This window comes from Thrips palmi, unplaced genomic scaffold (assembly GCF_012932325.1).
Source record: "Thrips palmi isolate BJ-2018 unplaced genomic scaffold, TpBJ-2018v1 HiC_scaffold_19, whole genome shotgun sequence".
Lineage (NCBI taxonomy): Eukaryota > Metazoa > Arthropoda > Insecta > Thysanoptera > Thripidae > Thrips > Thrips palmi.
The window spans coordinates 1,424,205-1,451,227 of NW_023144628.1; the positions used below are offsets into that span (position 1 = coordinate 1,424,205).

The 27,023-nt window shown below is 46.9% G+C and overlaps 6 protein-coding genes across 8 annotated transcripts; 1 reads left to right on the forward strand and 5 right to left on the reverse strand.

Annotated features, from left to right (window-relative positions):
• Positions 1 to 17: 17 nt before the first annotated feature.
• LOC117646214 lies at positions 18 to 2,797 on the reverse strand. Its single transcript, XM_034387021.1, has 5 exons — positions 2,180 to 2,797; positions 953 to 2,101; positions 726 to 872; positions 382 to 645; positions 18 to 265 (listed from the first exon to the last, which is right to left on the reverse strand). The coding sequence occupies exons 1-5, from the start codon at positions 2,795 to 2,797 to the stop codon at positions 59 to 61; spliced, it is 2,385 nt and encodes a 794-aa protein (XP_034242912.1). The 3' UTR covers positions 18 to 58.
• LOC117646216 lies at positions 2,702 to 4,155 on the reverse strand. The gene is made up of 4 exons (XM_034387023.1): positions 3,777 to 4,155; positions 3,512 to 3,565; positions 3,298 to 3,347; positions 2,702 to 3,182 (listed from the first exon to the last, which is right to left on the reverse strand). The coding sequence occupies exons 1-4, from the start codon at positions 3,976 to 3,978 to the stop codon at positions 2,874 to 2,876; spliced, it is 615 nt and encodes a 204-aa protein (XP_034242914.1). The 5' UTR covers positions 3,979 to 4,155; the 3' UTR covers positions 2,702 to 2,873.
• Positions 4,156 to 5,165: 1,010 nt separating this feature from the next.
• Positions 5,166 to 6,624, reverse strand: LOC117645839 (exosome complex component MTR3). Its single transcript, XM_034386297.1, has 4 exons — positions 6,262 to 6,624; positions 5,929 to 6,182; positions 5,575 to 5,721; positions 5,166 to 5,496 (listed from the first exon to the last, which is right to left on the reverse strand). Exons 1-4 carry the CDS (start codon positions 6,416 to 6,418, stop codon positions 5,218 to 5,220), a joined length of 837 nt encoding a protein of 278 aa, XP_034242188.1. The 5' UTR covers positions 6,419 to 6,624; the 3' UTR covers positions 5,166 to 5,217.
• A 216-nt stretch (positions 6,625 to 6,840) lies between these two features.
• Positions 6,841 to 15,021, forward strand: LOC117645907 (sodium/hydrogen exchanger 9). Its single transcript, XM_034386457.1, has 14 exons — positions 6,841 to 7,214; positions 7,437 to 7,672; positions 7,746 to 7,823; positions 7,902 to 7,978; positions 8,069 to 8,278; positions 8,369 to 8,513; positions 10,487 to 10,592; positions 10,660 to 10,862; positions 10,982 to 11,093; positions 11,179 to 11,332; positions 11,412 to 11,463; positions 11,563 to 11,775; positions 11,863 to 11,961; positions 13,889 to 15,021. The coding sequence occupies exons 1-14, from the start codon at positions 6,971 to 6,973 to the stop codon at positions 14,027 to 14,029; spliced, it is 2,070 nt and encodes a 689-aa protein (XP_034242348.1). The 5' UTR covers positions 6,841 to 6,970; the 3' UTR covers positions 14,030 to 15,021.
• A 76-nt stretch (positions 15,022 to 15,097) lies between these two features.
• On the reverse strand, positions 15,098 to 19,440 carry LOC117645908 (sodium-independent sulfate anion transporter-like). 3 transcript variants are annotated; one of them, XM_034386459.1, is made up of 12 exons: positions 19,346 to 19,440; positions 18,408 to 18,589; positions 17,935 to 18,130; positions 17,604 to 17,824; positions 17,374 to 17,521; positions 17,112 to 17,279; positions 16,724 to 16,885; positions 16,302 to 16,442; positions 16,059 to 16,204; positions 15,775 to 15,945; positions 15,403 to 15,562; positions 15,098 to 15,322 (listed from the first exon to the last, which is right to left on the reverse strand). In XM_034386459.1, exons 1-12 carry the CDS (start codon positions 19,377 to 19,379, stop codon positions 15,114 to 15,116), a joined length of 1,938 nt encoding a protein of 645 aa, XP_034242350.1. In that variant the 5' UTR covers positions 19,380 to 19,440; the 3' UTR covers positions 15,098 to 15,113. The 3 variants fall into 3 exon arrangements, with proteins under 3 accessions (XP_034242350.1, XP_034242351.1, XP_034242349.1); XM_034386460.1 differs by lacking the exon at positions 19,346 to 19,440 and adding an exon at positions 19,015 to 19,054; XM_034386458.1 differs by lacking the exon at positions 19,346 to 19,440 and adding an exon at positions 18,685 to 18,787.
• Positions 19,441 to 20,846: 1,406 nt separating this feature from the next.
• LOC117646111 (protein FAM117B-like) lies at positions 20,847 to 25,951 on the reverse strand. The gene is made up of 8 exons (XM_034386825.1): positions 25,594 to 25,951; positions 24,741 to 24,889; positions 24,569 to 24,657; positions 24,334 to 24,494; positions 23,955 to 24,257; positions 23,797 to 23,874; positions 23,583 to 23,715; positions 20,847 to 23,506 (listed from the first exon to the last, which is right to left on the reverse strand). The coding sequence occupies exons 1-8, from the start codon at positions 25,814 to 25,816 to the stop codon at positions 23,290 to 23,292; spliced, it is 1,353 nt and encodes a 450-aa protein (XP_034242716.1). The 5' UTR covers positions 25,817 to 25,951; the 3' UTR covers positions 20,847 to 23,289.
• Between the last annotated feature and the right edge of the window lie 1,072 nt (positions 25,952 to 27,023).

Sequence of the window (27,023 nt, forward strand, 5' to 3'; positions counted from 1 at the left end):
AACATATTCAGGTGAGTTAAAAGTTTCATTGTCTCTCAAAATTATACTTCAGAGTGGTTTAAATTACCTCTAGAGCATCTTGGTTGACCCTTCTTGTCATGAGATATTCAAAACCTAGGTTGTCATGTAGGTATGTGCTTAGTTCAAGAGCTGAAGTTAATGATACTCGAAGTCCATACGCAGCACTGGCAGTCAATCGCTGGTCTCTCTTTAAATTTGGGTCTTTCTCCCAACGCTCTAAATACTCTAGAAAATCTTCCAGTACCTGTCAAATTAACATTAACTTCAGAGCTTTTGTACCTTAAAAATAATACTTCTTCCTTACAAAATTTATTTTTTGTTTTATCAGTAAATAATAAATGTTGCAAATATGCTACAAACTTTTCTTGAAGATTTTCTTCTCCTTGGAGTGTTTTCAGCGTGAGTCTTTTGACATTCAGGACAGACCGGGGGCTGTGAGTCTTCATCATCCTCACCAAACTCATCATCACACTTGAGGCCATGTCGCCTGGTGTTGGAGTTCATGGCATCAATTAGCACATTCATTCTCCTGATAAAAGCAACAGATGGGCCACAGTCCTGCATTCCTGGGATCCCAATGCTTTTATAATGCTCCATGGCCGTAGCAACTTGTTCACTGAAAAACTTAAAGAACAATTTCATCTTATTTAAAAATAAAATTCAAAAGCAAGAAAAAATGCAGCATAAATTAATCTAATCCATACTGAAAATGCATTCTTCACACTCATTGTTGCATATGACTCTGTCTGGAAGTGTTGCTTGCCCAATTTGGGAGCAACTTTAATCCCTCGTTTTTCATCCTGGCAGCAAACTATGGCCCAGTGACTTAGTTTTACAGTGCCATCTGGAGTCTGATAAAGGAAAACAAACACATTACAAAAGAAAATTTTGGAAAGGCAATAAGTTACTCATTTAAAAAAAATATAATTACCACTATCTCTTCAGCGTTAACAATTTTTTGTTTTACAGACTTCACCAAGTGGGGAAAGTCTGAAAAAAACCACAACCTCCGGTTCTTATCAATTGGATGCTCACAGCTGGTTTCAAATTTACCCGACTCTTCTGCTGGAGTTCTTTGATCAGTTTTTTTCTTAGGTTGTGTGTTTTTCTTAGGCTGTTTGTCTTCCTGTGTCTGTGCCTTTTTTTTATTTTGTCCCAGAATTAAATTTTCAATATCAAGAAGTTCATAGTCAAAATTTTCTTCATTTTCATCCTCTTCATCAAACTCTTTGTTTTTCTCATTTTTCTTTCTTGATGGTCCTTCCTTTTCAAAATGTTTTTTTCTCAAACCAAACTCTGTCCACATATTTCTGTTACAGGGGTGTGCATCTGTAACAACTGCATCCACATAAAATCCACTGTTCTCAAGAAGGCCGATTGCTTCAATGATAAGCTTGGCAAGCTCAGGCCCTTTTGCTGCTCCTTTTGTTAAAAAGACCCCAATTGACTGAAAGTATTGACCCTTGAAGCTCTGGAACATAAAAGTCAATGCATGGTCTGCAGGAGCATCTTTTTGGTTCTCAGGCGTGTACTGAGCCAAGAACACAAGCCCCTTGACTCTAAGGGTAATTTTGTCATAATGCACTCCTTCTGCTAGCGTTATTTCATCTACAAGCAAGCTACCTGTGAGAAACACAATTGAAACGGTAAGATCTACTTTTTTTTTGTCAAAAGTCTTTAAATAATGTTCATTGATGTACTTACCATGCCTTTCATCCAGAGCTATGTGTTCTGCTTTTTCTTTCAACAGATTGAAAACATTTTCCTGGAACCCATAAGAAGGCTTGAGTTTCTTCATATACCTTTGTATGGTCCTCAGAGAAGGCAAAGGCAGGAAATTATCTCGAAGCATCTTTTTGTACAAGGCCAGTGATTTTATTCTTAAAAGGGCACATTCATAAATCCATTGATTTGTGTACCGCCTTCCACATGGTTTCTTCGCTTTAGCTGCCTCAAAGCAGGCCAGCACAGCAAACCTCCATTTCTCTGGTAGAGTACATACATATTCAATCACTTGGGCTTTTTCTAAGGCATCATATAAACCTTGCAAAGTTTTTAGCTTTTCCTCTAGTGAATTGATCTGAAACAATAATGTGATGTTCATGACCTCATTTAAATCATTTAATATTTAAGAAAAGAGATAAAAGTAGCTTCTTACCTTTTTGTCACGACATTTCACTTTTTGCCTCAGTGACTTTGTTTCTTTTCTTTTCACTTGTGCCAATTGAAGTCTCTTAAATTTAGCTGCTTCTGCTCTTCTCTTACCTTTGGCAATTGCTCTCTTTCTATTGGCACAGGCAAGACACCTTGGCGGCAGCTTATTACTTCGAGCTTGGTTGATGGGTTGAAGAAAGTGGCTGCACTTGAAGTCTCTTCTACCCTCATGTCCAGTCCCTGGACTAGGAACAAGGGCCTCCAGTTCTTTGAGCGCACTTGAAACATCATCAAACGAGGTAAGAGTCAAAGGAAAATCCAATTTTTTCCCCTCCAAAACTACTTGAACTTCATTCTTTGTAATTTTTAAATATCTGTCAATTTGGATGGCCTCTGTTCCAATATGCACATATGAGATAAAATTGGGCCCTTTGTGAATATGCCAGTTAGCATTTGGCCTGGCCACTTCATGTGGTGTCGATAATACAGTCTCACTAACAGGAACTGATTCTACTGTTTCAGGTGCTGCAGCCTTTGACACTTCCCCTTGCGGTTGCTCTTGCATTTTCTCTTGCTGTTCCTTTGGCACTTCAGGGTTATCCACCTCCATCTCCAGCTCCATCGAATCATCAGGCCTAGAATGAAAATTGTGTGTCACTTTTGTTTGCATTTGCAATGACATTATTTCATAAACATAATTACCTTTTTTCTGTCTCAGGCCGTTGCCTCTTTGGTTCACTTGAAACGATTTTTTGAGGAGATTTTCTTTTTTTGGGCAGAGGTTTATTCATGTATGTCGGGTAGCCATCGAACACCGTTGGAATAGCATCTTTTGTCAGAGATTTCTTTTCCCTCCTTTGGCTCAAGTTGGTGCCATCAATAAGAATGTCATGAGTCTCAACTATGAATTTCTTCTCAAAGTGAAGCTCGCAAACAGTGTGCTTTGGCCCCATCTTCCATCCTCCCCCTCTTGAAATCTTTTTTTCCCATTTGTCCAGCATTTCCTGAAAAAGGGTAAGAAATGTTCACCTATTCCTTTTTAAATTTTATTCATTGTTCTTTATTCATTATGAAGTACTCACTCTTTTTTCCAGGAGGACCTTATGAGTTTGTGATACTTACCAAAGATCCTTCAAGACCTACGCTCCTTCGTTTCTTGCAGTGTACTTCCACTTGTCAAACAGAGATGCCATTGCTAGATAAATTTTAGAGCAGTGAAGGCAAAGTGACAGGAAAACACCATGTCTTTGATTGGTGCATCAAGAAAGGTATAGAATTTTGCTCCCTCATGCTTGATGGCGGCATGATGCTTCAGGCTATTTATGTAGGTATCTACTTTGATCCATCATCTCTTTCAATTTATCTGGCATTGGCATCCAGTTAATTGCATCTGCAATTTTGTTTTTATGAATATTAGAAAATAAATCCATGAATTGTTCACAATGGTTCTTGATTCACTACGATGATAAGTAAGTGAATTTTTTGTCTGTTACAACACATATTTTAAATGAAAGTATTAAGGGCACATTGATCTTTATTAGCTGCTTTGCTAAATCACAAATATGTCATGAGCAAACAGGGATTTATTTACTCTACTGGACCTTTCAAATCAGGTTTATACTCAGGGACACGGAGGAACACTGTGTCCGCAAGCATTGAAGAGGTCAAATGATTCAAGGGGAATTTGTTCCTTACTTTGGGGGCAGTGAATTGGGACAGCTGAGGCAACCCATTTTTTTTTCTGTACTGTCTATCACTGTCATAGCCACTACTGCAATTGAAGACAACACATCTGTTTGGCATTTTGATGTCAGCTTTCAGGTTGTAAATCCTCCTTAACCTCTACTAACTCAGGAAGGGCTTTATTCCGCCAAAATAGCAACTGCCCTTGCATAAATCTCGACCCCTGACCTAGGGATGAATACATGGGGGCGTGTCCAGTGTCAGCAATGACACTAGGAATAGCAGACAGGTGTAGCAGATCCTTGGTGCCGTTTTCGTTCACAGTTTTTCCTGCGGTTCCTTTCCTATTTGTCGTATCGCAATGAATGTGGTACCAAACGAAAGCTTAGACCTTCGGCTTTAATTGGCTCGCTTACACCCACCGTCTAAAATGAATAGGAAAAGCCCCACGGGCCTCGGAAAGTGGCGGAGCGCTACCCGGACAGCCGCGGGGCCTCTATTTATCACTCCCGTTCTTTGTATATTCATCGGATCGACTTGAAACATGTATCAAATGAAAGGTGAGGTCCTAAGCTACAACTAGCACTATTCACTTTTCATTCTAAGTGAACGGGGAGTGAATTACGAGCGATAAACCGTCCGCCGCCCATAAGACGCCGGCCGCCGGCCGGCCGTTCAGCCTGGCGGGGCGGCAACCCGCCGCGCCCCCTGGCGGCCGAGCGGGGGGACGGGTTCTGGCGTGCGCTTGGGTAGGGAGCGCCGCCACCTCTCCTAAATCCACCTTGAGCTTAAGATTTGGAGAAACAACTCTTGCCAAAATATCGACCGTATGATGAGAAATTACGCGCCGCATAGCTATCTAAAACTCTAGGGTATGTAGCTCTAGAGGTCTATCCTTAGTATCCTTTGTACCCAACGCACCCTAGACACACCACTTTTATGAAAAATTTACGAATCTTCCGTACTTAATGACACGATATTGCTGCCAATAGAGGCGTATTTGCAGCAATATGCTGCCAATACGTGTTGAGGCTAGTAAATTTTTCATAAAAGCGGAGTGTCTTGGGTGTGCTGGGAACTTAAAAGGATAGACCTTTTGACTCGAATAAAACCCTTCCCTCTGTCAAACTCTTCCCTTCCCTTTTAAGAATCCCCTTTTTCACCCATCCAGAGTGGATACTTGAGATATGTTAGACGATAGAGCATCCAGCTCCAGGACGTCCTGGAGCTGCAAACCCTCTGTCCAGGAAAAGAATTATGTGTCTGACAAAGGTCTACACACAGTCAGGATGAGTAAAAGCTGCAGGTTTAAGAGATAAAATATTTATTTCGCAAATGAAACTGTGATTGACAACATTGTCACTGAGCTTTTTTTGAAATGGTATCGACAACACTCTTGACTAAACAACGTTGAGCGATTGGGTATGTCTCCTCACAGATTTGCACCAAATGTGTGAGGGCATCTGATACACAAGCTGCTGTCATAGATCCTGTTTGCCACATTTGAGTAACTTGAGTATGTGCTCCCATTAGAGCAACGGTGATTAGGCCATGATTTTGGTTTTCTTTATTTGGGTTCTGACAAAGGCTTTCTTCTTCTTCCACTGGATCCATGAGTAACTTGTCACCTGTCACTCCCTACATGAAACCACACATTATAATTTTATACGAGTAAAGTACTTACAACACAAGACTTAGTTTAGCTTAAGGACTTACCAGCGATGCAGCAGTAACTAAGTCATACATGGGCACATGTGCATCTGCCAAAGCAAGTCCTGCACAGGTGATGGCGGCGGCGAGAGATCCACCATCGTTTTCCAGTACCATAACATATATATCAACTTGAAAATTTGGAAACTCATGCTGCAGTTAGCAAACAAAAAAAAAAAGCAAGAAAATTGTTAGAATTTTATTTGTGATCTTACAATGGCATATGAAAACTGACAAATGCTTGAAATTAGCCCACCAAAACATTTTCACGTTAAATAGTGAGACATGCATTTGCATAGCAATAACAAATACTACTCTTTGAAGAAGAATAACATGAAAAAAATAGTTTACTGTCTTTACCCGACAAACGGCAGGCTCCAAAGCTCGTTTTAAACAAAGACTTAGTTCTTTCTCCTGTGCATCCTGTTGATGAGCACGTCTGGTAAGGCAGGAAAATGGAGCAAATTTAAATACACAAAATAGCTCTCCGTGTTGGCTGTATTCAATTCGATTAGGTATTTCACGAGGATCGAACACAGAGCAAATCACTTTTGTGTTGTCAAATTCCACATAGGCAGATCCCTTGGCTTGACTAACAACTCCTGTTTTCAAATCTGAAACAATTAACAGGAAAGCTCGCTATGAGACAAGTTAGACTCATTTATCCATAACATAAGATCAAAAGCTACTAACAAATTTTTCTATGTTCCATAAACTTTCTACTATCTTTTCTCGAAGACAGCACTTCAGATCGTCCAGAATGAACGTCGACATTCTTATTTCCACTCTGAAATAAACAGTAGGGGCTGGAGACCTCCGGTCCTTGTATTCGACGGTTGTCTGAAGGCATATCTTGACCAAAGCTGTCTGCCTTTCAGTATGTAGCGAGATCAAATTGTACTTAAAAACGGGCTGAAGTTAATTACAATCAAACGTTAACACATCATTCCATTATTAAAAGCTTGACATGTATCCAATATAACCTAGAGCAGCCGCATGGAAAGTCCACAACAACACTGTCGTAACCTGTAACCTAACTTCTACCTCCCTCTCCCCCCCCCCTCTCCCCTTCCTCCCCCACACACAACACACACCCTTTTTGAATGCCCGCGCAAGACGTTCGTATCCGGTTCCGGCAGAACAAAAATAAAAGGAGGGAAGTCGGACTACCAACATCAACATCTTGTCTTCGCACGCGAATGAGAGTTGCGGAAAGGTCAGAATCAGAAACACTTTTCCGGCTCTTTCTGATCCGCCTCATTGCATCCGAAAAGTTCTGTGATTGTGGTGCAAGCAAGCAAACCAAGCAAACGAAGGCACACAACTACGGCACCGCCTTAGGGAAGGGCCTGCAAATTTGGAATGTTTTGGTTGGATGAGAGGGCTGTGGTTGAGTTAAAACATGGCTTCTGTTTTAGGACCTTCTGTGTTGCTTTATCTCTTGTTATTTGCCGAATATTTTAAGAATGGTGTTGCGACGACCTCTGACATTGAACGTGATGCAAAGGCTCAATATACGCATCGTATTGACAGTCTAAACCTGCTTCTCTATACTTTCTTGTTGATTTCCACTGTACTGACGATATGGATGTTCAAGCACAGGAGATTGAGATTTTTGCATGAAACCGGCTTGGCAGTGATTTATGGTAAATTTTGCTTCCCACTTTAGTTCAAAACGTGCTGCATTTTTTATCTAAAGTTTTGTCTTGTTTTTCTGTATGTCTATGATTGGCTCAAAACCAATCATAACCTAGATCATTGTGTCAATGTCAAATGACACACTAGTTTCACTAAACACATCTTTGTGGACTTATCACGAACCTCTCTATCATCAAAATGCTATCATTTTCTTAACATTTCTATTTCAGGTCTTATAGTGGGTGCCTTAATCCGTTATGCTGGGTCAACAACCACTGTATCTCGCATTAATGTCTTCCCAGAAAAAGGAACACATTACAATGATTCATTGCCACCTGATACTGTTTGGTTGCATTATCCTTACAAAACTCCAACAAGTAGTGGAGTCCAACAAGCTAATAAGACCTATGCATATACGTTCAGAGGAGAAATAAAGGATGTAGAGAATAATGAGATTGACTTGAAGGTAAGTCAGGCTTAATTGTTGCCACTCATCTTGTGATGGGCTTGAAAAAATTTTCTTTTTCTCTCAATCACAGGCCACTTTTGATCCTGAAATATTCTTCAACATTATTCTACCACCAATAATTTTTCATGCTGGGTACTCTTTGAAAAAGGTTGGTATAGTTCACCTAAATATTAGAGGTAACAATGTGAAGAATAGCCTTAAACTAATATTTGTGTGCCTGTTCTAGAAATACTTTTTCCGAAATTTGGGAGCTATTCTGATGTATGCTCTCATTGGAACAACAGTATCTTCTTTCACTGTGGGGTGAGTTTATAAAAATTCAGGCCGTATCATTTTATTGTATCACTCAGTTAAAAATAATGTATATTAATGTGGGGATTATTATCGTTCCAGAGCTCTCATGTATGGAATGGTTCAAATTATACCACATTTAAGGACATCGTTTACCTTTCTAGACTCCTTGTATTTTGGTGCTTTGATTTCATCAACTGATCCACTCACTATCCTTGCAATATTCAATGACCTTCATGTAGATGTCAACTTGTATGCCCTTGTTTTTGGAGAAAGTGTACTTAATGATGCAGTTGCCATTGTTCTTAGTGGGTATGTTTCAAGTTCCACAGATGCTTTGTGAATAATTTCAAATCAAAACAATCACATTAACTTTGCCTTACTATTTCCAATTTATAACAGGGCTATCCGTAACTATGGTGAAAGATACCAATCAGGATCTGGTAGCTTTGAGACTGATGCATTTCTCAGAGCTTTTGGTGACTTCATATTCATTTTCACATTATCTCTTATGATAGGTGCTATCATGGGATGCCTTACAGCAATTATATCCTTTCAAACAATTTAATAATGAGCTATTGCATTTAGGTTTTACTCTTTGTTATTTATGTTAAGGTAAATGTCCGGATCCCGGCGACTCCTAAGATTTACCGGTAAATGTTAGGAGTAACCTACCCAACCCGGGAAATGTCGGGTTCTCCTATCATTTACCGGGAAGTGTTGCGGAAATCGACATTTACCGGTCGGCTGCGGGAAATGTTGAGTGAGGAGGTTGGTTGGGGAGGAAATTTTTTTATTCAACATGTTCTACTTTTTCTTCGAGGCCCCACCAGCGTCCGTGCAGACTCCCGCTGCACAGCTATGGATGCTGCCCTTCTGCACATAGTGCATTCACCATTCCCCACGGCACACTCGCTGTGAAGCGGCCTGTAGCATTCCGTGCACATGTCACCGGGCTTACAGATTCCATCGCAGAGGACGCATTTGAGCACCGAAGGACCAGGTTGATCCCACCCTTTGAAGCGTGGTGTTGACACAGGAGTGTTGACCATCGGAATGGACCTCGGTGTCCTCGGTGTTGCACGTCTCTGCAGGAACTGCTCTGCCAATGCAGACGGTCTGACGCTCGGTGACGGTGGCACAGGAGGTGGAGTCAGCATCTCTTCATTCTCTGGAATGGTTTGAGCATACTCGCTGCTTGTGCTGCTAGATGTTTGTCGGGCCCGCTTCCTCTTCCTGGTCCCCTTCCCCTTTTTTTCTTGAGGTGGGAGGGTCTGACCACTTGCTGTGGTATTTACCAAGATTTTAATGTGGTATTGGCCGCATTTCCACGTATGGTCAATTCGGGTAACCGCATCTTAGGGCCTCCCGCACAATTTCTAAAGTCTGTTCCACACTTCGAAGAACATGAAGGACTTTGAAGTGTATAAGCTAGCTTCCCTAGCACAGGGAGGCTCCTAACTGCGGCTTCGACAAAAACGACCCAATGACGGACATAAAAGCTTTTGAAAACGTTGGCATCATGCTCACTTCGCTCTTAATTTTGAGTAGAAGGTGTTGCGTTAGTTGAAGTAATTACGAAATGATTTGCACGGAGCATTGTGAAAGCGTTGGTTCTTAGCTCGCTTCGCTCGCAAAAGTAGACTTAGCTGTAAAAGGCCGTCTGAAGAATCTGTAACGGAAAATACGCTTGCGAAAAAAAGAAAGGGGGGGGGGGTCTCTAGGGGTGGGTGGGTCCCTGTAAAGACTCGCGCCCCTGTTAAAATTTCTGTTGGCGCCACTGGCCACATGTGTCCTGATGAGAAATTTTGAAACCCCATGTTTCTGGCTCAATCGAGGGCTTCACAAAGTTGGGCAAAGTGGAGCCGTGTCACCGAAAAATGAAGATGGCACCCACCCCCCTTCCCGTCGCCGCCCCTAGCTGCCGTGTACTTTTTTGGTTAAATTTACATATTTTATAGTTCAGAATAAAATTTCAACCCATTACCTTCGTTACTTTACTCAGAATAACGTTTTTACGAAGCCTCTGCATTTTCACTGGTGTGCCCCCTTAAGAGAAATAAGCCAAATTATCTGTCCTTTTTTTGAGTTGATGATATTTAACAGTTTTGCCGTGAATTCTGCCTCGTCCGGGAGTTCAGCCAATGGGTTTTCTTGAGTCATTTTAGAATTTTGAATTTAGACTGAAAATTTCGAATTTTGGGAGTAGCGCGCTGGGATCGGTTGCTGTAGCGGCGACCCAATAATAGACACCTTGACCTAGACACCATAACCAACCTCCACACTCAACATTTCCCGCAGCCGACCGGGAAATGTCGATTTACCGCAACACTTCCCGGTAAATGATAGGAGAACCTGGCTCGGACAGACATTTCCCGGGTTGGTAGGTTACTCCTATCATTTACCGGTAAATCTTAGGAGTCGCCGGGATCCGGAAATTTCCCTTAACATTTACACCATGAGCTACTTTATTTGTCTTCTTTTACACTATAATTGAAATCTTCCTTAACTCCACTGCACTTGACCAAGTTCACAAGGGTTCGTGATTTTCCTCTCCTGGAGTCTGCTCTTTTTGTGCTGATGTCATACAGCACCTTCCTCATTGCTGAAGTTGCTGATCTTACAGGTGAAAATAAGTTATACATATGCTTACCCTCTGAGTGCAAGCAACTAAAATTTACCATTCTCTACAGGTGTTGTTGCTGTATTATTTTGCGGCATATGTCAAGCCCACTACACATACAACAATTTATCGTCAGATTCACGAACAAGAACCAAACAGTTGTTTGAACTAATGAACTTCCTAGCAGAAAATTTTATCTTCTCATACATAGGTGTTTCAATGTTTACCTTCCCCAAACATCACTTTGATCCAGGATTCATTATAGCTGGATTTGTATCCTTTTCCTCATTTCTGTCATTTCCAACTTTTATTGTTAGATCCAGCGGGTACACTTTGACTTGAATTGTTCCATACAGATTTGTTTTTTGGTATTTCCTTAATTTTTATGACAGGTATGTGCTGCCATTGGAAGGGCTGCTAATATTTATCCCATGTCATTTATTCTTAATTTAGGTCGCAAACCTAAAATTTCTTACAATTTTCAACACATGTTGTTCTTTGCTGGTAAGCTCATTTTCAAAAAGATTCATCAAAAACATCAGAATTTAAAATCAGCCATAGTGTAACATCTTTAATTTTGTAATCTCAGGCCTTCGTGGAGCCATGTCTTTTGCTCTTGCTATTCGCAACACTGTGTCAGAGGCACGCCAAGCAATGTTGACAACAACATCGCTTATTGTGATAATTACTGTGATTGTACAAGGTGGATCAACAATGCAACTCCTTACATGGTTAAACATCCCGTAAGTGCATCCTTATATTTGCTCTGCATCCAACGCAGATTATTAATTATAATATTAATAACATTTCTGGTTCTTTCAGAGTAGGAGTAGATGATGAAGTGGAATTGTTGCCTTATTCAAGTGCTAGGAATGTAAGTACATATCATTATAAATACAACATTGTGACTGTTAATTTTCACTACTCCATCGCATAGCAACGTTGTGGCACTGTACTGACGCATTTTTCCCAGGATATAAATGATTCTGCTTCAGTTTCTGGAAGTAATTCAGTATCAGGGAGCAAGGATAATGGCAAAGCTCTCCTCGCCCGTTGGTGGGCAGGCCTGGACACAAAATATATGAAACCTTTCTTGACTCATGCAAGACCAACACTATTGGAAACACTCCCTGTTTGCTGCAATCCTCTTGCACGACTGTTAACTACAACGGAGCAGTTAACTCAGGTTAGAATGATTTGTGTAAACGTTCTTAAACTCGGGAAAACTCTGTTTCCTGCCTTTAAAAAGGAGAAAAATATTGCTTTTTTGCAGGAATGTGGACGTTCACGATTAGATTCTGACTCAGAGTTATGTTTAGAAGAAAATGAAATGTCATTTTCTGATCTTCGTCGAAGTAGTAGCGGACAGAGGGTAAATACTTTCAGAACTTAAGTAGATTGAACTTCTAGGTAAATAAATTGGCAAAAAGCTCTTGATCTTCAATGTCAATGGAGTCATGTTCATGTAGTTTCTAGCATTGTTTTGCATGTTTATTCTAGAAGCATGTATTTAATTGCTTTTGTATATTTTCTATGTTACTTAATTTCTGTTTTACAGACTGTGGTGTCAATCACAACTCCACCCAAGAACGATCTTTTCCAGACTTAGCTTTCTTTCTTTCTGTTACTGTTTTTTTTTTTTTTTGTTTTGTTTGCTTTTAAAATTTTGTAAAGCAGTCATGCTCAGTATTATAGGAAGTATTTTTGGTCTACCTCTTTATTGTCTTGTCACATTTCTTTAAATTTTAGATCTACTTTTATTGGTGGTCTAAAATTTGGAGGTCTGAGTTAAATCAGATAAAATATTTGTGATTACCTAAACAAGTAAACAAACAACCCTTTAGTGTGTAGGAAGTCTTTAGTTATGACATGCATGGCAATGTAGCAACCTGCTGATAGTGCCTTTGTGCATCAATTTCATATTTTTGTTTATTGTAAGTGAATGCTTTGTAAATGCATGCACCTTTAAGTTCAGTATGACCATGTGATTGTATTCAGTACTTAGGCTATTTCCTCAGTTATGGTAAAGGTTATTGAATGTTATTTCTTTGTTTATCCTCTTCTATTTAAAAAATTTCAATACCACTATAATGTGTTGGCTCTTTTTTAGATGTTTATATTTATGCCTCTTGCTGTTGATATTCATCAAAATTTTATTGCTGTGAAAAAACTATTTAGTAGCTAGTTCTCTTGTATTAAGTTGGTTTTCTGATTTTCCAACTAACTTTCTTTGATAAATATCAGTCCTCTTTTTTGTAAGTTGAGTGCCATGGTTTGAGCCCCAATTATTTGGTTGAAAAGAATGTGCTATTGAACTATTTTTCCACAATTCTCTAAATTATGAAACCACCGCAGACCATAGTATGCTTTTTCTTTCTTTCCTCTTCAAGGCAGACAACCCACAAGTAGATGGGTTCATTTTTAAATGTGTAATGGAAGGCAAACACTGTTTTGTTTTGTTGTCAGGCAGGAAGGCTTCCATCTGAGTAGTTCATTGTTGATGTGTTATTATGTGCCTGGGCTCTGGACATTGGCATATTCTATAATTAATTGGTAAACACTAGGTGTCATCGTGCAACCACCTCACCTACACCTTACCTAGGTTGATTCTAGGATTAACCAACCTCTGAGCCCTGATACGTACACTGCTTTTTGGGGATTCTAAAGTACCTAAATATTTCATTCTGTTGTACCTGTTCTTAACCACTGAGTTATTATAGATTTTTAACCATTAATGAGAACATTTTCTGAGAAGATTTTGCTGTACCATATTTAACGTATCTGAGAGAACTACTTTCTGTGATCTTAGAAAAGTTTTAGTTGAATATGTAACTGAATAATTCTTAGTGGGCTAACTGTAGTAAGTTGTCTGATGAATGTTGATTCTTATGAACCCACCGTGAAATGTTTTTATTCTTATTTTGACGCACTTCTTGATGCCAGTTGATTTTTCAATTCTTTTCCTTCCACCATTTAAAAAAAGTTGTGTAACTGTCCGATATTTTATCTTTGGCAGTTTCACTGTCACTCACAAATGTGTGTGTTTTTCATTTTTCAAATGTTAAAGAAATTTATTATTATTGCAATCTCCCTTGCATTTATCACCACATGTGATTCCCTACAACATCAGCTCGAAATAAAATAAATTCTTGTTAGTCCCTTTATTATTTTGTATTCCTCGTTTTCTTGGTAGCGTGCTCAATTGTTACAGCCACTTAGCTACTTCTAACGGTGAGTCGTACCGGGACCAGGCGAGCGGACTGAAATCCTCGATCGAGCATTGTTACTTTCTGTTGCAGGCGGAGCGACACTTGCTGTCCGGGGACTTGGGCCTGGGCGGTCTTGGTGGCCTGGGGGGTCTGGGCTCCAACCTGGTCGGCCACGGCTCCACGGTGGGCACCCGAGTCCGGATGCCAGGCCCCGACGGTAACCACTTGTAGCCCCACGACCCGGGGGCAGGGGCGGCCGGGGTGACTCATGCCCCAGCACATGGCACGCCCGCGCGTGCCCTCGCCCTCGCCCCCGGGACGGCCACCATGGCGGCCACGGCCCTGTCCGCGTCCTTGGCCTCTCCAGGGCACACTCCAGGACACTGCTTCCTGGACCCGAGCGACCTTGTGGAAGTCCACCTGTGACCTGCCCGCCTCGCGTCTCAACGTGCTGATGAAGCGCTTTGCTGCCGGCCTACTTCTGCAGTGTGTCGCTTGTATTTTTCGGTATACTTTGTTCATATGTGCCAAAGATTGATTGAAGAAATCATTGGAATCTTGCATAAATGTCTTGGAGGACTTTTGCTTTAATTATTAAGCCAATATTTAGTGGTGGTTGCCCATATATGTGATGTGTGCCCTCATTGTAGAGTGTCAGAAATATATACTGTAACGACTTTAAAGGTTGTGATAATACCAGTAAGCTTTTTCTTTTTTAAAGAAAGGAAAATACTAGATATATATGGCGCAGTTTATTAATTATTGTTACTATTTTGAATGCTTTTAATGAACTGGCCAGGGGGACATCTTTAAGTGTTAAATAATCTTCTATTAGTGAGACATTTTGTCTTGGCTTGATTCATTTGAGAGTGATTTGTAAAATTAATCTTGAACGTAGCTCAATGGGTCTGCTTAAAAATAAGCTTATTGCCGGTATTTTATGGAACTTTCCATAGGAGAGCACAGCACAATCACTTTGTGAAGGGAAATGCACTAGTCAGTAGTTGGTACTCCATTCAAAAGTTCTTACTGAGGCTTTCTGCCAGTACAAAATGTGTGAGCACACTGTACTCCTCAAACGCGGAGGGCAAAAGTGCCCGCTGTGCTGCAAGCCCTGTATCGACCTATTCTTGTGATTAAGTACAACTTTGTTTATTTATGTTGTGATTATATTGACATTTACTGCTACATCGTTTTATGAATAAATGTAATATGTTTACTAAGTGCTGTTGGAATCCTCATGCCAGCCGCCTAAAAAAAAAAAATTACCCCCGTCTCCCCGTACAGAAAGGCACGTCATCTCTGCCGGATATCTTTATTGCTTCTTGCCCTGCAACGCGCTCAGCTCGTGCGGTGCCTCTTGCGGTGCTTCTCGCAGCCCGTCCACGGCGTCCCTGTCGGGGGCCTCGGCCAGCGCCCTGGACGCCACCTCGTTGGCGTCGCTGCCGTCCGCGTCCACGCGAACCAGCGCCACCCGGGTCTCGGCCCTCGACAAGCTGTCCCTGTCCGCGACCAGCTTGTCCCCTGCAGCGGCAGTGGCGGTCAGGTCAGACTCACAGTGGCGAAGAAAAGGGAGACAGTGCCGAAGGGCGAACACAACGCACCGTCGGCGAGCAGCAGGTCGGGCAGGTCTCTGGGTGCGGCGCAGTGCGCGAAGCCCTGCATGTCCAGGGCGGCGACGACGCGCAACGCGGAGCCCGACAGTCCCATGAAGCGCAGTGCTTGGCCGCGCTTGCCCAGCTCTCGGACCAGCGCCTCCAGTCCCTGCCAAAGTGCCGACGAAGTGCAGTGCAGGAGAGTCATTCAAGTTGGAAGAGTCGTTTCGCCTCGCCGCTCAGTCTCTTTCTCTTTCGCACTCATGGGGCTCTCCGTCTGAGTGCGAGAGAGAGAGAGAGCGTCGAACCGATCTTCCGAATCGCTCGGCAGGCTGTTAACCGATTCAAACGCGGACCGCGGAAACGCGATCGAGGGTCTACCTTGACGGCGGTGTAGTCGAGGTTCCTGAAGTGCGCGCAGTCCAGCACCAAGGGCAGCCCGCCAGCGCCCTCCTGCGTGGAGGCGAGGAGCACGGCGTCGCGCACCACGCCCACGGCGGGGAAGAAGAGGCCCACGTCGGGCCGGACGAGCACGTACTCGCCCCAGCTCGCCTGCAGGGGGTTCAACACGTTCTAAGCCCAGGCCGAGGCGCAGGCCGAAGCCGCAGGCGACCGCTGCTGGTGCCGCGCTGCAGCGCGCTGGCTTCAGCCGAGTCTTAGCCTACCTTGCAGAGCTGCACTGTAACGGGCGGCCGCGCCCACAGGTACACCAGGTAGGCGAGCTCCAGGGCCACGCCCAGCAGCAGCCCGACCTCCACCCCCATGCCCAGGCAGGCCGCGAAAGTCAGCACCGTCACCAGCAGGGACCGTTCTGACACAGACAGAGAGTTACTTCGTTGATGAAGACGTCGGTGCAATGCAGGCGCTGGGAGGGAGCGCGGGAGCGATGTGAGGTGAGGGGCACTCACTAGAGCTGCGCCACAAGGGGCGGAGAATGTCCAGGTCGACCAGGAAGACGACGGCGCTGATGAGGACGGCCGCCAGCGTCGCCTTGGGGATGTAGTAGAAGTAGGGCGTGAGCAGCACCAGGGCCAGCAGGATCATAGCTCCTGCGGGGACATGCCGTTGTAGTGCGGAACGGTGTGCTGGCTGCACGGCCGCGCATCCAGGATCCTCCCAAGGAGGGGGTAGGACAGCACCTCATCGCCTACTTACAGGGGCAATGCAGTGATTTTTCCTTCCTTTCAGGTACTTAGTACCTCAGGAGGACGTGACGTAAGTACCCCCATTACAACCCACCCCCCGGACCCGCGCCTGGCTTGGCGCCTGGTGCTGCGGGGCGGCCTGGGCGACAGGGGAAGTGGCGGCTGGCTCTTGGACTCAAGCTCACCCGAGTACAGCCCGGACAGCGGCGTGCGCACCCCCGAGGCGTTGCTGACGGCCGAGCGCGTGAAGGCGCCGCAAGTGGGCATGGAGCTCACGAAGGACCCCAGCAGGTTGCACACGGCCAGCGTCACCATCTCCTGCGAGGCGTCAACGGGCGCGCCGTTGGCTGCAGTCGAGAAACCGAAACACGAACACGAGTCAAATTACTGAGACTTGGGAGTCCTGCGTCGTCGACGACCGCCGAGCCGAGCGCCTGCGAAGTCGAGATAGGCAACCCGCTCGCTCCTCTGCGCCGCGGGTCTGCCTAGCTCGCCCCTGTCGCAGCCTCTGCCCGGCGGACGCGGGGTGCGGGGCGCGGTGCTCGGGCGAGCTGCCTTTGCACGACCACCTACAGAAGGACTTGGCGATGGCGATGTTGGCCAGCACGCCGACCACGGGCACGACCAGCAGACCGCCGCCGTAGGAGGAGACCATGTCCGTGAAGGACAGCGTGGCGTTGCCGGGTCCCGGAGCAGAGAAGGGCGGCAGGTCCAGGGGCGGCAGGCCGGGCTCCACCTGGCCTGCATCAGCACCGCAAACATCAGCAAGATTGAAGGTGGGCGGTAAAGGCTTTCCGCAAACAGCCACGGTCAAGGCCGAGCAGGCCAGGCGTACCAGACAGTGCGAAGGGCGCGCCGCCGCCCTGCTCCAGCACGTACGCGACGACGGCACACACCAGCACCACGATGGCGTTGCGGCCGATGGAGAGCACCCAGGCTGCGCGGCGCACGCGGCTGCCAGGCGCGCCCGCCGTGCTCAGTTTCTGGAAGACGAGGCCACGGGCAGATCAGTGAGACGCCTCAAACCCCTCAAAACCCTCACTGGATCAAAGTAAGCAGGCAGACCTTCATTGACAGCAGCACGGCAATGCAGCCCAAGCCGAGCAGGGAGTCGGCCAGCTTGGCCTCGTGGATGTGGCGGCCGAGCTGGTATAGGGTGTCCACGAAGCCGTGGGCCTTGAACCGCAGCCCCAGCAGCCCCTTGACCTGCGACACGGCGATCATGACGGAGTACGCCGAGGTGAAGCCTGACGTCACGGGGTCCGAGATGAGGTCCACCAAGAAGCCTGCGCAAGGGCACGCGTTGGCGCGGCGCGCGCGGCAGGGGGCGGTTAGGCGACTGCCGACTGAGGGCGCAGACATGAGATTGGGGCCTGCCTCATCGCTGAGACCTCACCGAGCTGCAGCAGCGCCATCAGCATCTGCACGGCCCCCGTCAGGAAGGTGAGGAGGACGACGACCTGCACCGGCTGGTCGTGCGTGTACTCCGAGGTGAGCAGCGACATGAGCGACGTGGGCCCGATGGACACCTCCTTGATGGTGCCCAGCGGCACGTACAGCAGGCTGCCCAGGAACGACGAGTACAGTCCATACTGCAAACCAACCAACCAGTGTGTCAGGCACCTGCGTCGGCGGGGCGTGCGGCGCGGCGTGAGTAGTTAGGTTTGTTTTGACTTACCCCCCCCCCCCCTTCCGCACACATTCACACACACACTTGCCGTGTGTCACACCGGACACATGTGTCACCGGTTTATCGCCGCGCAATCGGTACATCACTGACCTTGTGTGTTTTGATGGCAAGTGCAGGATCAAGGATAGCGACCCCTTGCGGCTCTCCCCGGCCCCACCATCACCGTCACCAAGTCTTACCTGCGGCGACAGGCCGGCGAGCAGGGCGTAGGCGATGCTCTGGGGGATGAGGGTGAGCCCCAGGGTGAAGCCGGCCACCAGGTCGGCGACGGCGTCCTCGCGGCCGTAGGTGGGCAGCCACTTCGAGATGGGCAGGCGGCGCCGCAGGAGGGGCGCAGCGCGGCCCGCGCACCCCGCTGCCGCTGCAGGCGCACACCAAACACACCCATTAGGCCCGACGGCCTACTGGGGGCGGCCAGGCGCTACTCTGGCCACAGTTTTCACCCCCTTTTCCCACCTGTTATCCCTTCCTGCCCGCGGGCCCACACACGCGACGCTTGCGGGCCGTGGCGTCGCTCCCCGCGCTGTTGTCTTGGTCTTATCATTTATCACCACGAATTTAGTACGAGTTGCGCTTACCTCCCGGGATAAGGTCGCCTTTCGCAGGTTCACCAATTAGGTTCACACCCTACGACGTCGACGTTGTCCGGCGCCGCGCCACGGGGTGGCCCTAGCTGACCGCACGGCCCGGCCCAGCCAGCCCAGCCCGGCCGAGGCGCGATCGCGTTGTGTGCACGGGGGCGGCGGGGTTGGCGATGGCGGGATGGCGGGGATGCGAGACACTCACGTGGTTTGGACGGACTGCTGCTCATCTGGTGCCGACGGCGGTCCGTTGCTTACTGAGAGTGTGAGCCAGATAGGTGTGGGAGTGTCGCACACACATCCCGGTCCCGGCGCCACTCTGGGGCCATGCCACGCCACGCCACGGCCCGTGCCACGCCGTGCCACGCCGTGCCTGACGGGTAGGCACACAGACAAACAGCGCCGCGCTCCAGGGGTGACGGCTGGGCCCAAGCATGGCCCAAGGCTGGGCCGCGCCGGCCGGGGGTGAGGGCTTCGCGGGGCAGTCGACATGCTTGCCTTGCTTGCCAACCCAGGGCTTGCTGCGCGTGGCTTACCTAGACGCGGGCACGCTTTGAGGGTGAGACGCATCCTGGAGTAGTGCTTGCGGCTGGCGGCCGGTTCGCGACTGGCGACTGCTGGGACCGGGCCGGACCGGGCTGCCCTTGCAGCAGCCTCTGCCACCTTGGATCGTGTTTGCACGAGGCAGCGTGAGGCGACACGGCCGCCGGGCGCGCCGGGCCCGCCGCCAGCTCCAGGCGGGCCAGGCCCCACGCCCGCCACGTGACGATGGCAAATAATAATTCGCGGACTCGCGGAACCGCGACGCGCGGGCGGACCCGGCGGACGCTCTTCTGTGAGGTGGGCCCGTGGAACGGGGGAGGGGAAGAGGAGGGGGGCCGGCGAGTGGCGGTCGCACGGGCTGGAGCCTTTCGGTCTAGCCGCGCTGCTCGCGCTGCCAGTGCGAGTCTATTGTGTTCCCTTCGCTTCAGGTCGCTGGTACCTGTGATTGACGTGAGGTACGTGGCGCGCGGCGTGTGGCTCTCGAGGCAAGCTTCGGCCGGAGTTCGGAGTCCTACAGCTAGCCGCTCAACCACCTCAGCCGTCGCCTGGGAATTCCCCCCCCCCTTTCCTTTGCTGAGGGTCTGTATGTAGGCAACACGCAGCCAACTCCCTGAAGGTGGGCAACAGTGTTCTCAAACGGGCGGTCCGGCTCGGCCCATCCCGTCCTGGCGCTGCTTGGCCAGAGCGCCCAGCCCGGCCCGCCACTCTGAGCATGGGCCGGGTGGCGGCCCGGACCGTCCAGAGCAGCGGGCCGTCGCACAACCCGCTCCGATCGGCACCACGCTTGGCTTCGGCTGCGTAGCCGAGCTCGCAACGCGCTAGCTCGCTGCGAGCGGCGGTCGGTTCGATGTGGTTCGATGCCAGGCAAGGCAGCGCGCCGCTCGGCAGACATCCTTGTCTAACCCACTGGCCACCTTGAGTGCGAGAGAGATGCAAGATGTGCTCGCTCGTCGAGCGCCGATCACACCTCCGCCGGTCCACCGGCCGCCGGCGGCCGGTGACAGAGGCAGCCGAGCCGAAGGCAGCCGAACCCAGCTCGTTGCCTCGGACGTGTCCCGCAAAATTCGGACGGGAGACCGACGGCCCATCATCGTCCACTGCCTAGGCGGTGGGCCGAGCCGGACCGCCCGTTTGAGAACACTGAGTGGGCAACCCGCAGTGCCATCGGCATTCGCCTTTGAGTAGGCAAAAAGCGTGGCATGTCCGCCTAGCAAATCCTGCAGCCGCGCTTGGGCTGGGGAATTCCCCCGTCCGAGCGTCGTGCGAGCGTGAAGCGTCGCCGTGGCCGTCGGCTCAGCTCGCTCAGCTCGTTCTGCTCCACGCTGGCGGCAGGCCTGCGCCTCCAGGCCTGCGCCTCCGAGGCGCACGTCATGTTTGCACTACTATCGTGTATCGGGTAAAATCTGTCGCAGAGTCTCTGCAGGGTTTCCGACCGCGACGGGCATGGAAGTGGACGGAACGGGCAGTTTGGGGTACAAAACTTGAAGTCTGCTATATTCAGTAGTATTATTTTGGCATTTATTCTCCTTGCAAGAAGAACATGTACATCCCACATACTTCCTCTTTGGCCCCAGCTGGGCTAGGAAAACCCCATTAAAACATTGCTTGTTACAAAAGTAAATAGAGTGCAGTCACTTCAACTTGACAAATCACCGAAAAATTCAAAGGATTTGATTATGGCTAAAACATTCCAAAATGGAAAGAGACATTTACCATCTGTACCGGGGGAAATGGACACCCTGTCATTATCAAAACAAATAAATGTCAGAGTGCCCCCAGGTTACAAGGTCTTTCAAACATTTCTATCTTAACCTATTGGACACATTGACAAAGTACGTAAAAGACATTACACAGTTGTTACAATAAAGGTGCTGCCACTGTTTGAGTGGCAAAATAACAAAACTGACCAAATCATGTTTTCCCGTCTTGCTTTCTTCTTACGAATAAAAAGAAACCAAAACTATTTTTGAAGCAAGGAATTGACTGGCATAAAATTTCCACAAAACAAACAAGTACTTATGGAACCGATTTACAAGTGTGCCAAAAAGCACATTTAAAGACATGAAAATGTACACATCAACGCACTCAATCTTCAGCTTGAAGACATACACACTGCCACATTGACTATACCCATGTCTTAGTTCAAAATAAATTTTCTTCATTAAAAATAACGTACAAACAGTTCTGAGAAACAGACCTTGTATTTTCTACAAAATAAACTATCTAGTACGAAAAAAGAAACAATACAAAAATAACGAAATAGATAAACACTAATAATGAGGTGTCATAGCTCCTTTTCCAAATCAATTTTACCTTCAAATAACATGGTGAAAGATACACAGGAAAAGTACAATTTCAATGTGGCTAACTATAAAATTGACAAAGAGTAAACTGCAAAATACATACCCATAATTTCAAAAATACACACTGAAGCTGAGCAGAAAAAGGGTGGGGAAACTAAGGGAGAACTTGATGAGAATTCAATTATTTTCAGAAACTTTTGAGCAATCCAAACTACCAATAATTTAAATTATTAAAGTTACATTACTTGATTCACACATTCATACACAATTTAACATTGAAACTTGAAAAGGAGTTGCTACTTTTTATCTCACCAAAACAATCTAATTGCACAGAAGTCTTATTCTACATAAAATCAGCTCAAAGGGTACTTGAGTTCAGAAAGAAGAAAAAAGGAAGAAGAAAACAACACTAGAGGGAGGAGGGTTGATACAAGAGTAGTGTAAAAGAAGACAAAATAAAAACAATGAAACAGACAAATTTGGTTCACAAACCTTCCCACTCGAGGTTATTATTTGGTAGCCATTCATTTTTCACTGAGAAAAGAATACTGTTAAAATTAAGTAATTTGAAATGTAACATAAGGTCTTCAATATGTTATTCTCAAAAGTAACAGTAACATAATTAATTTAGCATACAACTAGGATAAAAAAAAAAAGAATAATTCTTTGGAAGCCGTTTGAAGAACCCTTTTCTAGGGTGTACCGTATAAAGAGTGTTGCAATTAACAACAAAAAAGTTCTGATCAGTTCTTCAATACTTTCACTAACAAGATGCAATTATGAGAAAACACATATGTTAAACAACAAGCCTACTTCATGTTAGTATCCTATATGGGTAAATCCTTCAAAATTAGACAACAATATTTGAATTAAATTTTGGAAGTTGATACCTCCTTCAGTTCACAAAAAAATATCTAATTTACTCTCAAATACATTCTCATATTGAAAAATAGAATTAGTTTCCATCCTGAGAATTCTATTACTTGAAGAGAAGAGAAAGTCCATTAGTAGGTAACAATTATCTAATTTCCACATAACTATTAACTCAAATGATTTTGTACTTATGAGGTGGCATGAAACTGTAAAGATACAGAGGCTTATAATGCAGTTGCAGGTGGCATAGCTCATTAAATTACAGTATAATTCATATGAGAACATGGAACCACAACATGTGATATGATTAAAGATCACCACCTCTAAAACAACAGAGTTGGTTCTTTAGTGGTATGATGTCAACAGCAGAGTTTGATAATGTACAAGCAAAATGCCACATGCAAAACTGCCTGCAGTATTTGGTCCTCAGCAGCATGCCTTTCCACCCTGACACAAATAGATTCATCTGAAACTAAACCAAGAGTTGTGAATGGGCAACTAATGAAACACTTCCAGCAAATAAAATACAGAAGTACAATGACAATGTACTCCATAGACCAGTGTATACATAAACAAATATGTATAATTTTTTCATCATGCAAAGTAGTGATTGAAATAAACAAGATATTTCCTTAAACAAAATAATTCCATCATATTGTCTGGGTGAAAAGGAATTCCTGCACCAACCTACTTGAAAGTTACTTAGCTTCAGCTATCCACAGATTAAAGAAGTTATCACATTTATATGTAGTAGGAGCACATCAAACCCCGGCAGAATCCTCATTGGTACTTGGCCCCTCTGCATCAGGATCCGGGCTAGATGTCCCATTGACTGCGGGCACAGATGGAGACACATGGCCCGAGGCTGCTGCAGATGGTGTTTGTAGTGGCAGGAATGCGGAGCCCAAAGAGGGTTTGAATTGAACTGACACACACGGTTTCAGATTTCCGTAAACAGTAAAATCAATCATTGGACGCCTGAAATTTTCATAAAATAAGTGTATTAGTTTTCATTGTATTTTTCAATCTCAGTGAACAAAAAGACAAGACTTACCTATTGTCTTCAACAAATTTAGAGTTAACTTTTTCACAGCCATCTGGTGGTTCTCTAGCTAGGAACTTGTTGATATGAGGAGAGGTACCCAGCTTCCCAGCATCTCGGTCTGGGGAAGAATCTCCACTGCCAACTGTAATGACAAAGAAATTCACCAAGTTCAAGAAATAATTCCAGGCAACTTCAGATTGCAACAGATACTGAAAAAATTTACCCTGCGATTCACTTGGCGGCCTCGAGAGTTCCATTACACCAGCAATCAGAGGTGATGCTGATTCTCTAGACGGAGGGCCTACAGGAAAAGATCACAAATGATTTAATAAAACATAGTGCTCGAAGTTTTTTTTTCTTTTTTAGAGCATTTTAACAAACCTGAGGACTGAGAGCTGTGAGTAGTGAAGTCTCCACCAGCGGGTGTCTGTGTGTTAACAGAACGAGACCGTGTAGAACGCAGCATGTCTGCTAGTGGAGCTCTATGACCTTCAGGTGTGCAAAGTTGGAAAGTCTTTTCTTCTTCCCTCTCCTGGTCATGTGATCCATTCTTGGTGCCTTTCAAGACAAGTCGTTCTATCTCCTGATTAAGTCCTTCGATAGAACTGCGCATGGGAGGTCGGTTTGCTGCAGCCTGCTTCCATGTGGGGATATTTACTGGCATTGCTTTGTGAAGAGGTGATCCTGAAATAGCGTTGGTTTATTTGAAAGGCCAAGACTTAAATTTAAGTGCAAACACAGAAGAGTTTTTTTTTTCTACCTGAGGCAGTACTTGTTTGACTTCCAGCACTGGGAGAAGTTACAGTGCTATGGTCACTATGGTGTGAAGATGCTGGAGATGGCAGGTTTGGAGACATAATAAGTCCAAATGCTGCAGTCCTCTCCCGACTGCTGGTGGCTTCTTTGCTACTTCGCTGTAACCTGCATGCAAAGAGGTTGTCAGCAATTTGTCGAGCAGTTTACATAGTGTGTCATCTCAAGTGTTTGACACATACCTGTGCCTGATATATTTTTCAAGCTTGTCTTCGTTACAGGGGTGATCATGACGGTACTTTCTGCTATCCCCTAGGAGCCAGTCTTCAGTCTAAAGAAAGAAATGTCACATTTCCATACATAAGTACAAGTTAATAAGTTTTTAAAAATCAGTAATTAGTTAGCGTTTAGTACCTGGGTTGCCTTGTCAACCTGGAGGTTGAAAGAGTCTCTTGGCCACTGACCCTGAAGATAAAGTGTATCCAAAGAAGCTGTACGTCGAATGACACTATTATTGCTACCTAAGCCATGACTTGGACGGCCACTCAATGTTTTTGATTTAGCTGCAAAGGAAAACAAACCAAAGTTATAGAGGACACAGAAAGAGTTAATGTTACCCGCAGGAGATGTGCGGTTCCTAATTAAAAAGAACATTGAATCAACTAACAAGTCATAACAAGGCGTGCGAATATTCCTGAACAAAAACTTCAGGGAACTACCAGAATGGTCACAGGATCTCTATGGGACTTCTGTGCTATAAAATAAGTGCAGAGCAGCCCACAAAGTCAGCAGCCTCAGTCTAGGCAGACCCCAACAATGACAACACTCTCACCCAACAGAACCATGGTAACACCTATAGCAGGAGGTACTTAGTAAAGGAACTGGATTCCTGAAAAATGACCTGAGAGGGAGAAGCAGGAGCTTTCATTCTCAGTAAAGTAGGCTTGCACTTATGAAGAAGTTGTTTTCTCTTTGTTAAAGAGCTTTAAGTTTTCACCAATGCGTGGCGAACATAGAACCCATCATCTGAGGTGCGATGATCAATCCTGAACATTGCTGTTAAAGTTGGAAACTGGACCACGACCGTGCCACTCTCATTTTTGACAGTAGGCCCTATGACCGAACCCATGTCAGTAGGACCTGCCCGTCCCGTCCCCGCCGACCTAACCTAAGTTGACATTGACAGCTGTGTGCGGGTGGCACATATTTCACGGCGATAGGCCCCCTGGGCCCGCGCTGCCCGCTGCCGACCATTTCGGGGTAGTACCTTTGTATGAGAGCGTGGCTAACGCCCCTGGAGACCGCTGTCCAGACAAAGCCCTCCAAGCAGCTGTGGGGGACAGGGACTGGCTCGGGCTGTTGTTGTCGTTCTTCCGCAGCAGCGATGCCATGGGCAGTGTGGCTCTCATGGGACCCGATCCCGACGATTTGCGGCTCCTCAGGGGCTGCTGTGCCGCCTGGGCGCCCTGGTGAGCCCCTTGGTGAGCCATCCTTGACTCTTGCTGGTCCTTGATCGCCTCCAGGGGGCCTCGGCCGTCCGGACGCTGGCTGGCTGGGTTGGCGGCTGGCGGCTGGCGCTGGCGCTGGCTCTCCTCCTCCTCGGCTTGGCTGGCCTGCTCGCCTCGCCTCCGGCAAGCGCTGGCCTGCCTGTGCCTGCCTGCACTGCACTGCCTGGCGCTGGCGCTGGGCCTGGCTTCGCGTAGCCTTGCGCCTTGCGCAGAGCGAGTTCTGTTTTCTGTTCTTCGGTTGGGCCTGGTGCAGGGCAGGGCTGACACCGGCTGACACCTCAGAACCCAGCCCAGCTCAGTCCCTCAGTCAGCTGGCTCGACGTCTCGAACCCCCCACCTTTCCTCCCCTCCTCCCCTCACCCCTTCTTCCCCCTCCCCCGCGACGAACCGAGCACGACCCAGTCCCGCCCCTCCTCCCCCCTCGCCCGGAAAATGGTGCTCGTGCGTGGACTGTACTGCCGTGTACACTGTGTGTCGTGTGTCTCCGTTACACAAGTGGTGGTGCCATTGCGCACCGTAAGTGGGAGCGAGGGGGAAGACCAGGAAGGTCCCGCCGGCGCGGAGCGCATTGGCCGTGGCCGTGCCGTAGGCCGTCGCCGCGGTCCGGTACCGATGACAACCAGTGCCAACGCCCTCTGTGTCCGTGCCGTGGCTGGCCGCAGCTCGGTGCGGGTCCAAATGAACTATCGACGACTGGCCAGAATGTGCAATTGAAGCGGAACGCGAATCTGCCGGGGCACGCCGCCGCGGAGGCAGGCAACCAGCAACCCGCCGAGGACTCAGCGACACAGACGAGGCTCCCGAGGCAGGAGCAGCAGCCCTCGGCATCGATTAGCGCAATAGCGAATGCGGCGTGAACAAAAACAATGTACGGCGAGACGGTCGATTCGAAAATGTTTCGATTGCCGTATCTCTGACTGGCTGGGTCACGAACGGCCGCACCGCGCTCCGCGGCTCTGGCCGGACTTGCCATGCCCCGTCGCCTTTGACGTCATGAACGCTGCGGCGTTGTTCCATGCAGCTAATCTATATTTCATTGTGACATCAAATGATGGCGTGCGCCGGGAAAATTTGGACGCAAATTGACTTGACCAAATGTCCCGGCCAGCTCGCTGTCCGCTGCTGCCGAACATTTCCCGGGCTGGCGACGTGTCCATGGCGGTGTAGGCAACTACAGTGGCATATCGCG

Coding starts and splice junctions, on each gene's coding strand:
- LOC117645839 (XM_034386297.1), bottom strand. CDS start 6,418: ATGCCTTCAGACAACCGTCGAATACAAGGACCGGAGGTCTCCAGCCCC. Junction 5,722..5,928: donor TGGAGCCTGCCGTTTGTCGG/GTAAAGACAGTA, acceptor TGCTAACTGCAG/CATGAGTTTCCAAATTTTCA. Junction 5,497..5,574: donor TAGTTACTGCTGCATCGCTG/GTAAGTCCTTAA, acceptor GGTTTCATGTAG/GGAGTGACAGGTGACAAGTT.
- LOC117646111 (XM_034386825.1), bottom strand. CDS start 25,816: ATGGCTCACCAAGGGGCTCACCAGGGCGCCCAGGCGGCACAGCAGCCC. Junction 24,890..25,593: donor AGCCACGCTCTCATACAAAG/GTACTACCCCGA, acceptor TTTCCTTTGCAG/CTAAATCAAAAACATTGAGT. Junction 24,495..24,568: donor GAAAAATATATCAGGCACAG/GTATGTGTCAAA, acceptor CTTTGCATGCAG/GTTACAGCGAAGTAGCAAAG.
- LOC117646214 (XM_034387021.1), bottom strand. CDS start 2,797: ATGGAGCTGGAGATGGAGGTGGATAACCCTGAAGTGCCAAAGGAACAG. Junction 2,102..2,179: donor TGAAATGTCGTGACAAAAAG/GTAAGAAGCTAC, acceptor TTATTGTTTCAG/ATCAATTCACTAGAGGAAAA. Junction 873..952: donor TTAACGCTGAAGAGATAGTG/GTAATTATATTT, acceptor TTCCTTTATCAG/ACTCCAGATGGCACTGTAAA.
- LOC117645908 (XM_034386458.1), bottom strand. CDS start 18,772: ATGATAAGACCAAGACAACAGCGCGGGGAGCGACGCCACGGCCCGCAA. Junction 17,280..17,373: donor CGCGCCCTTCGCACTGTCTG/GTACGCCTGGCC, acceptor GTGCTGATGCAG/GCCAGGTGGAGCCCGGCCTG. Junction 16,205..16,301: donor CCCCTTGTGGCGCAGCTCTA/GTGAGTGCCCCT, acceptor TGTCTGTGTCAG/AACGGTCCCTGCTGGTGACG.
- LOC117645907 (XM_034386457.1), top strand. CDS start 6,971: ATGGCTTCTGTTTTAGGACCTTCTGTGTTGCTTTATCTCTTGTTATTT. Junction 10,593..10,659: donor TGAAGTTGCTGATCTTACAG/GTGAAAATAAGT, acceptor CATTCTCTACAG/GTGTTGTTGCTGTATTATTT. Junction 11,962..13,888: donor GAAGTAGTAGCGGACAGAGG/GTAAATACTTTC, acceptor TTTCTGTTGCAG/GCGGAGCGACACTTGCTGTC.
- LOC117646216 (XM_034387023.1), bottom strand. CDS start 3,978: ATGCCAAACAGATGTGTTGTCTTCAATTGCAGTAGTGGCTATGACAGT. Junction 3,566..3,776: donor GTATAAACCTGATTTGAAAG/GTCCAGTAGAGT, acceptor ACAAAATTGCAG/ATGCAATTAACTGGATGCCA. Junction 3,348..3,511: donor GAAAGAGATGATGGATCAAA/GTAGATACCTAC, acceptor CTGTTTGACAAG/TGGAAGTACACTGCAAGAAA.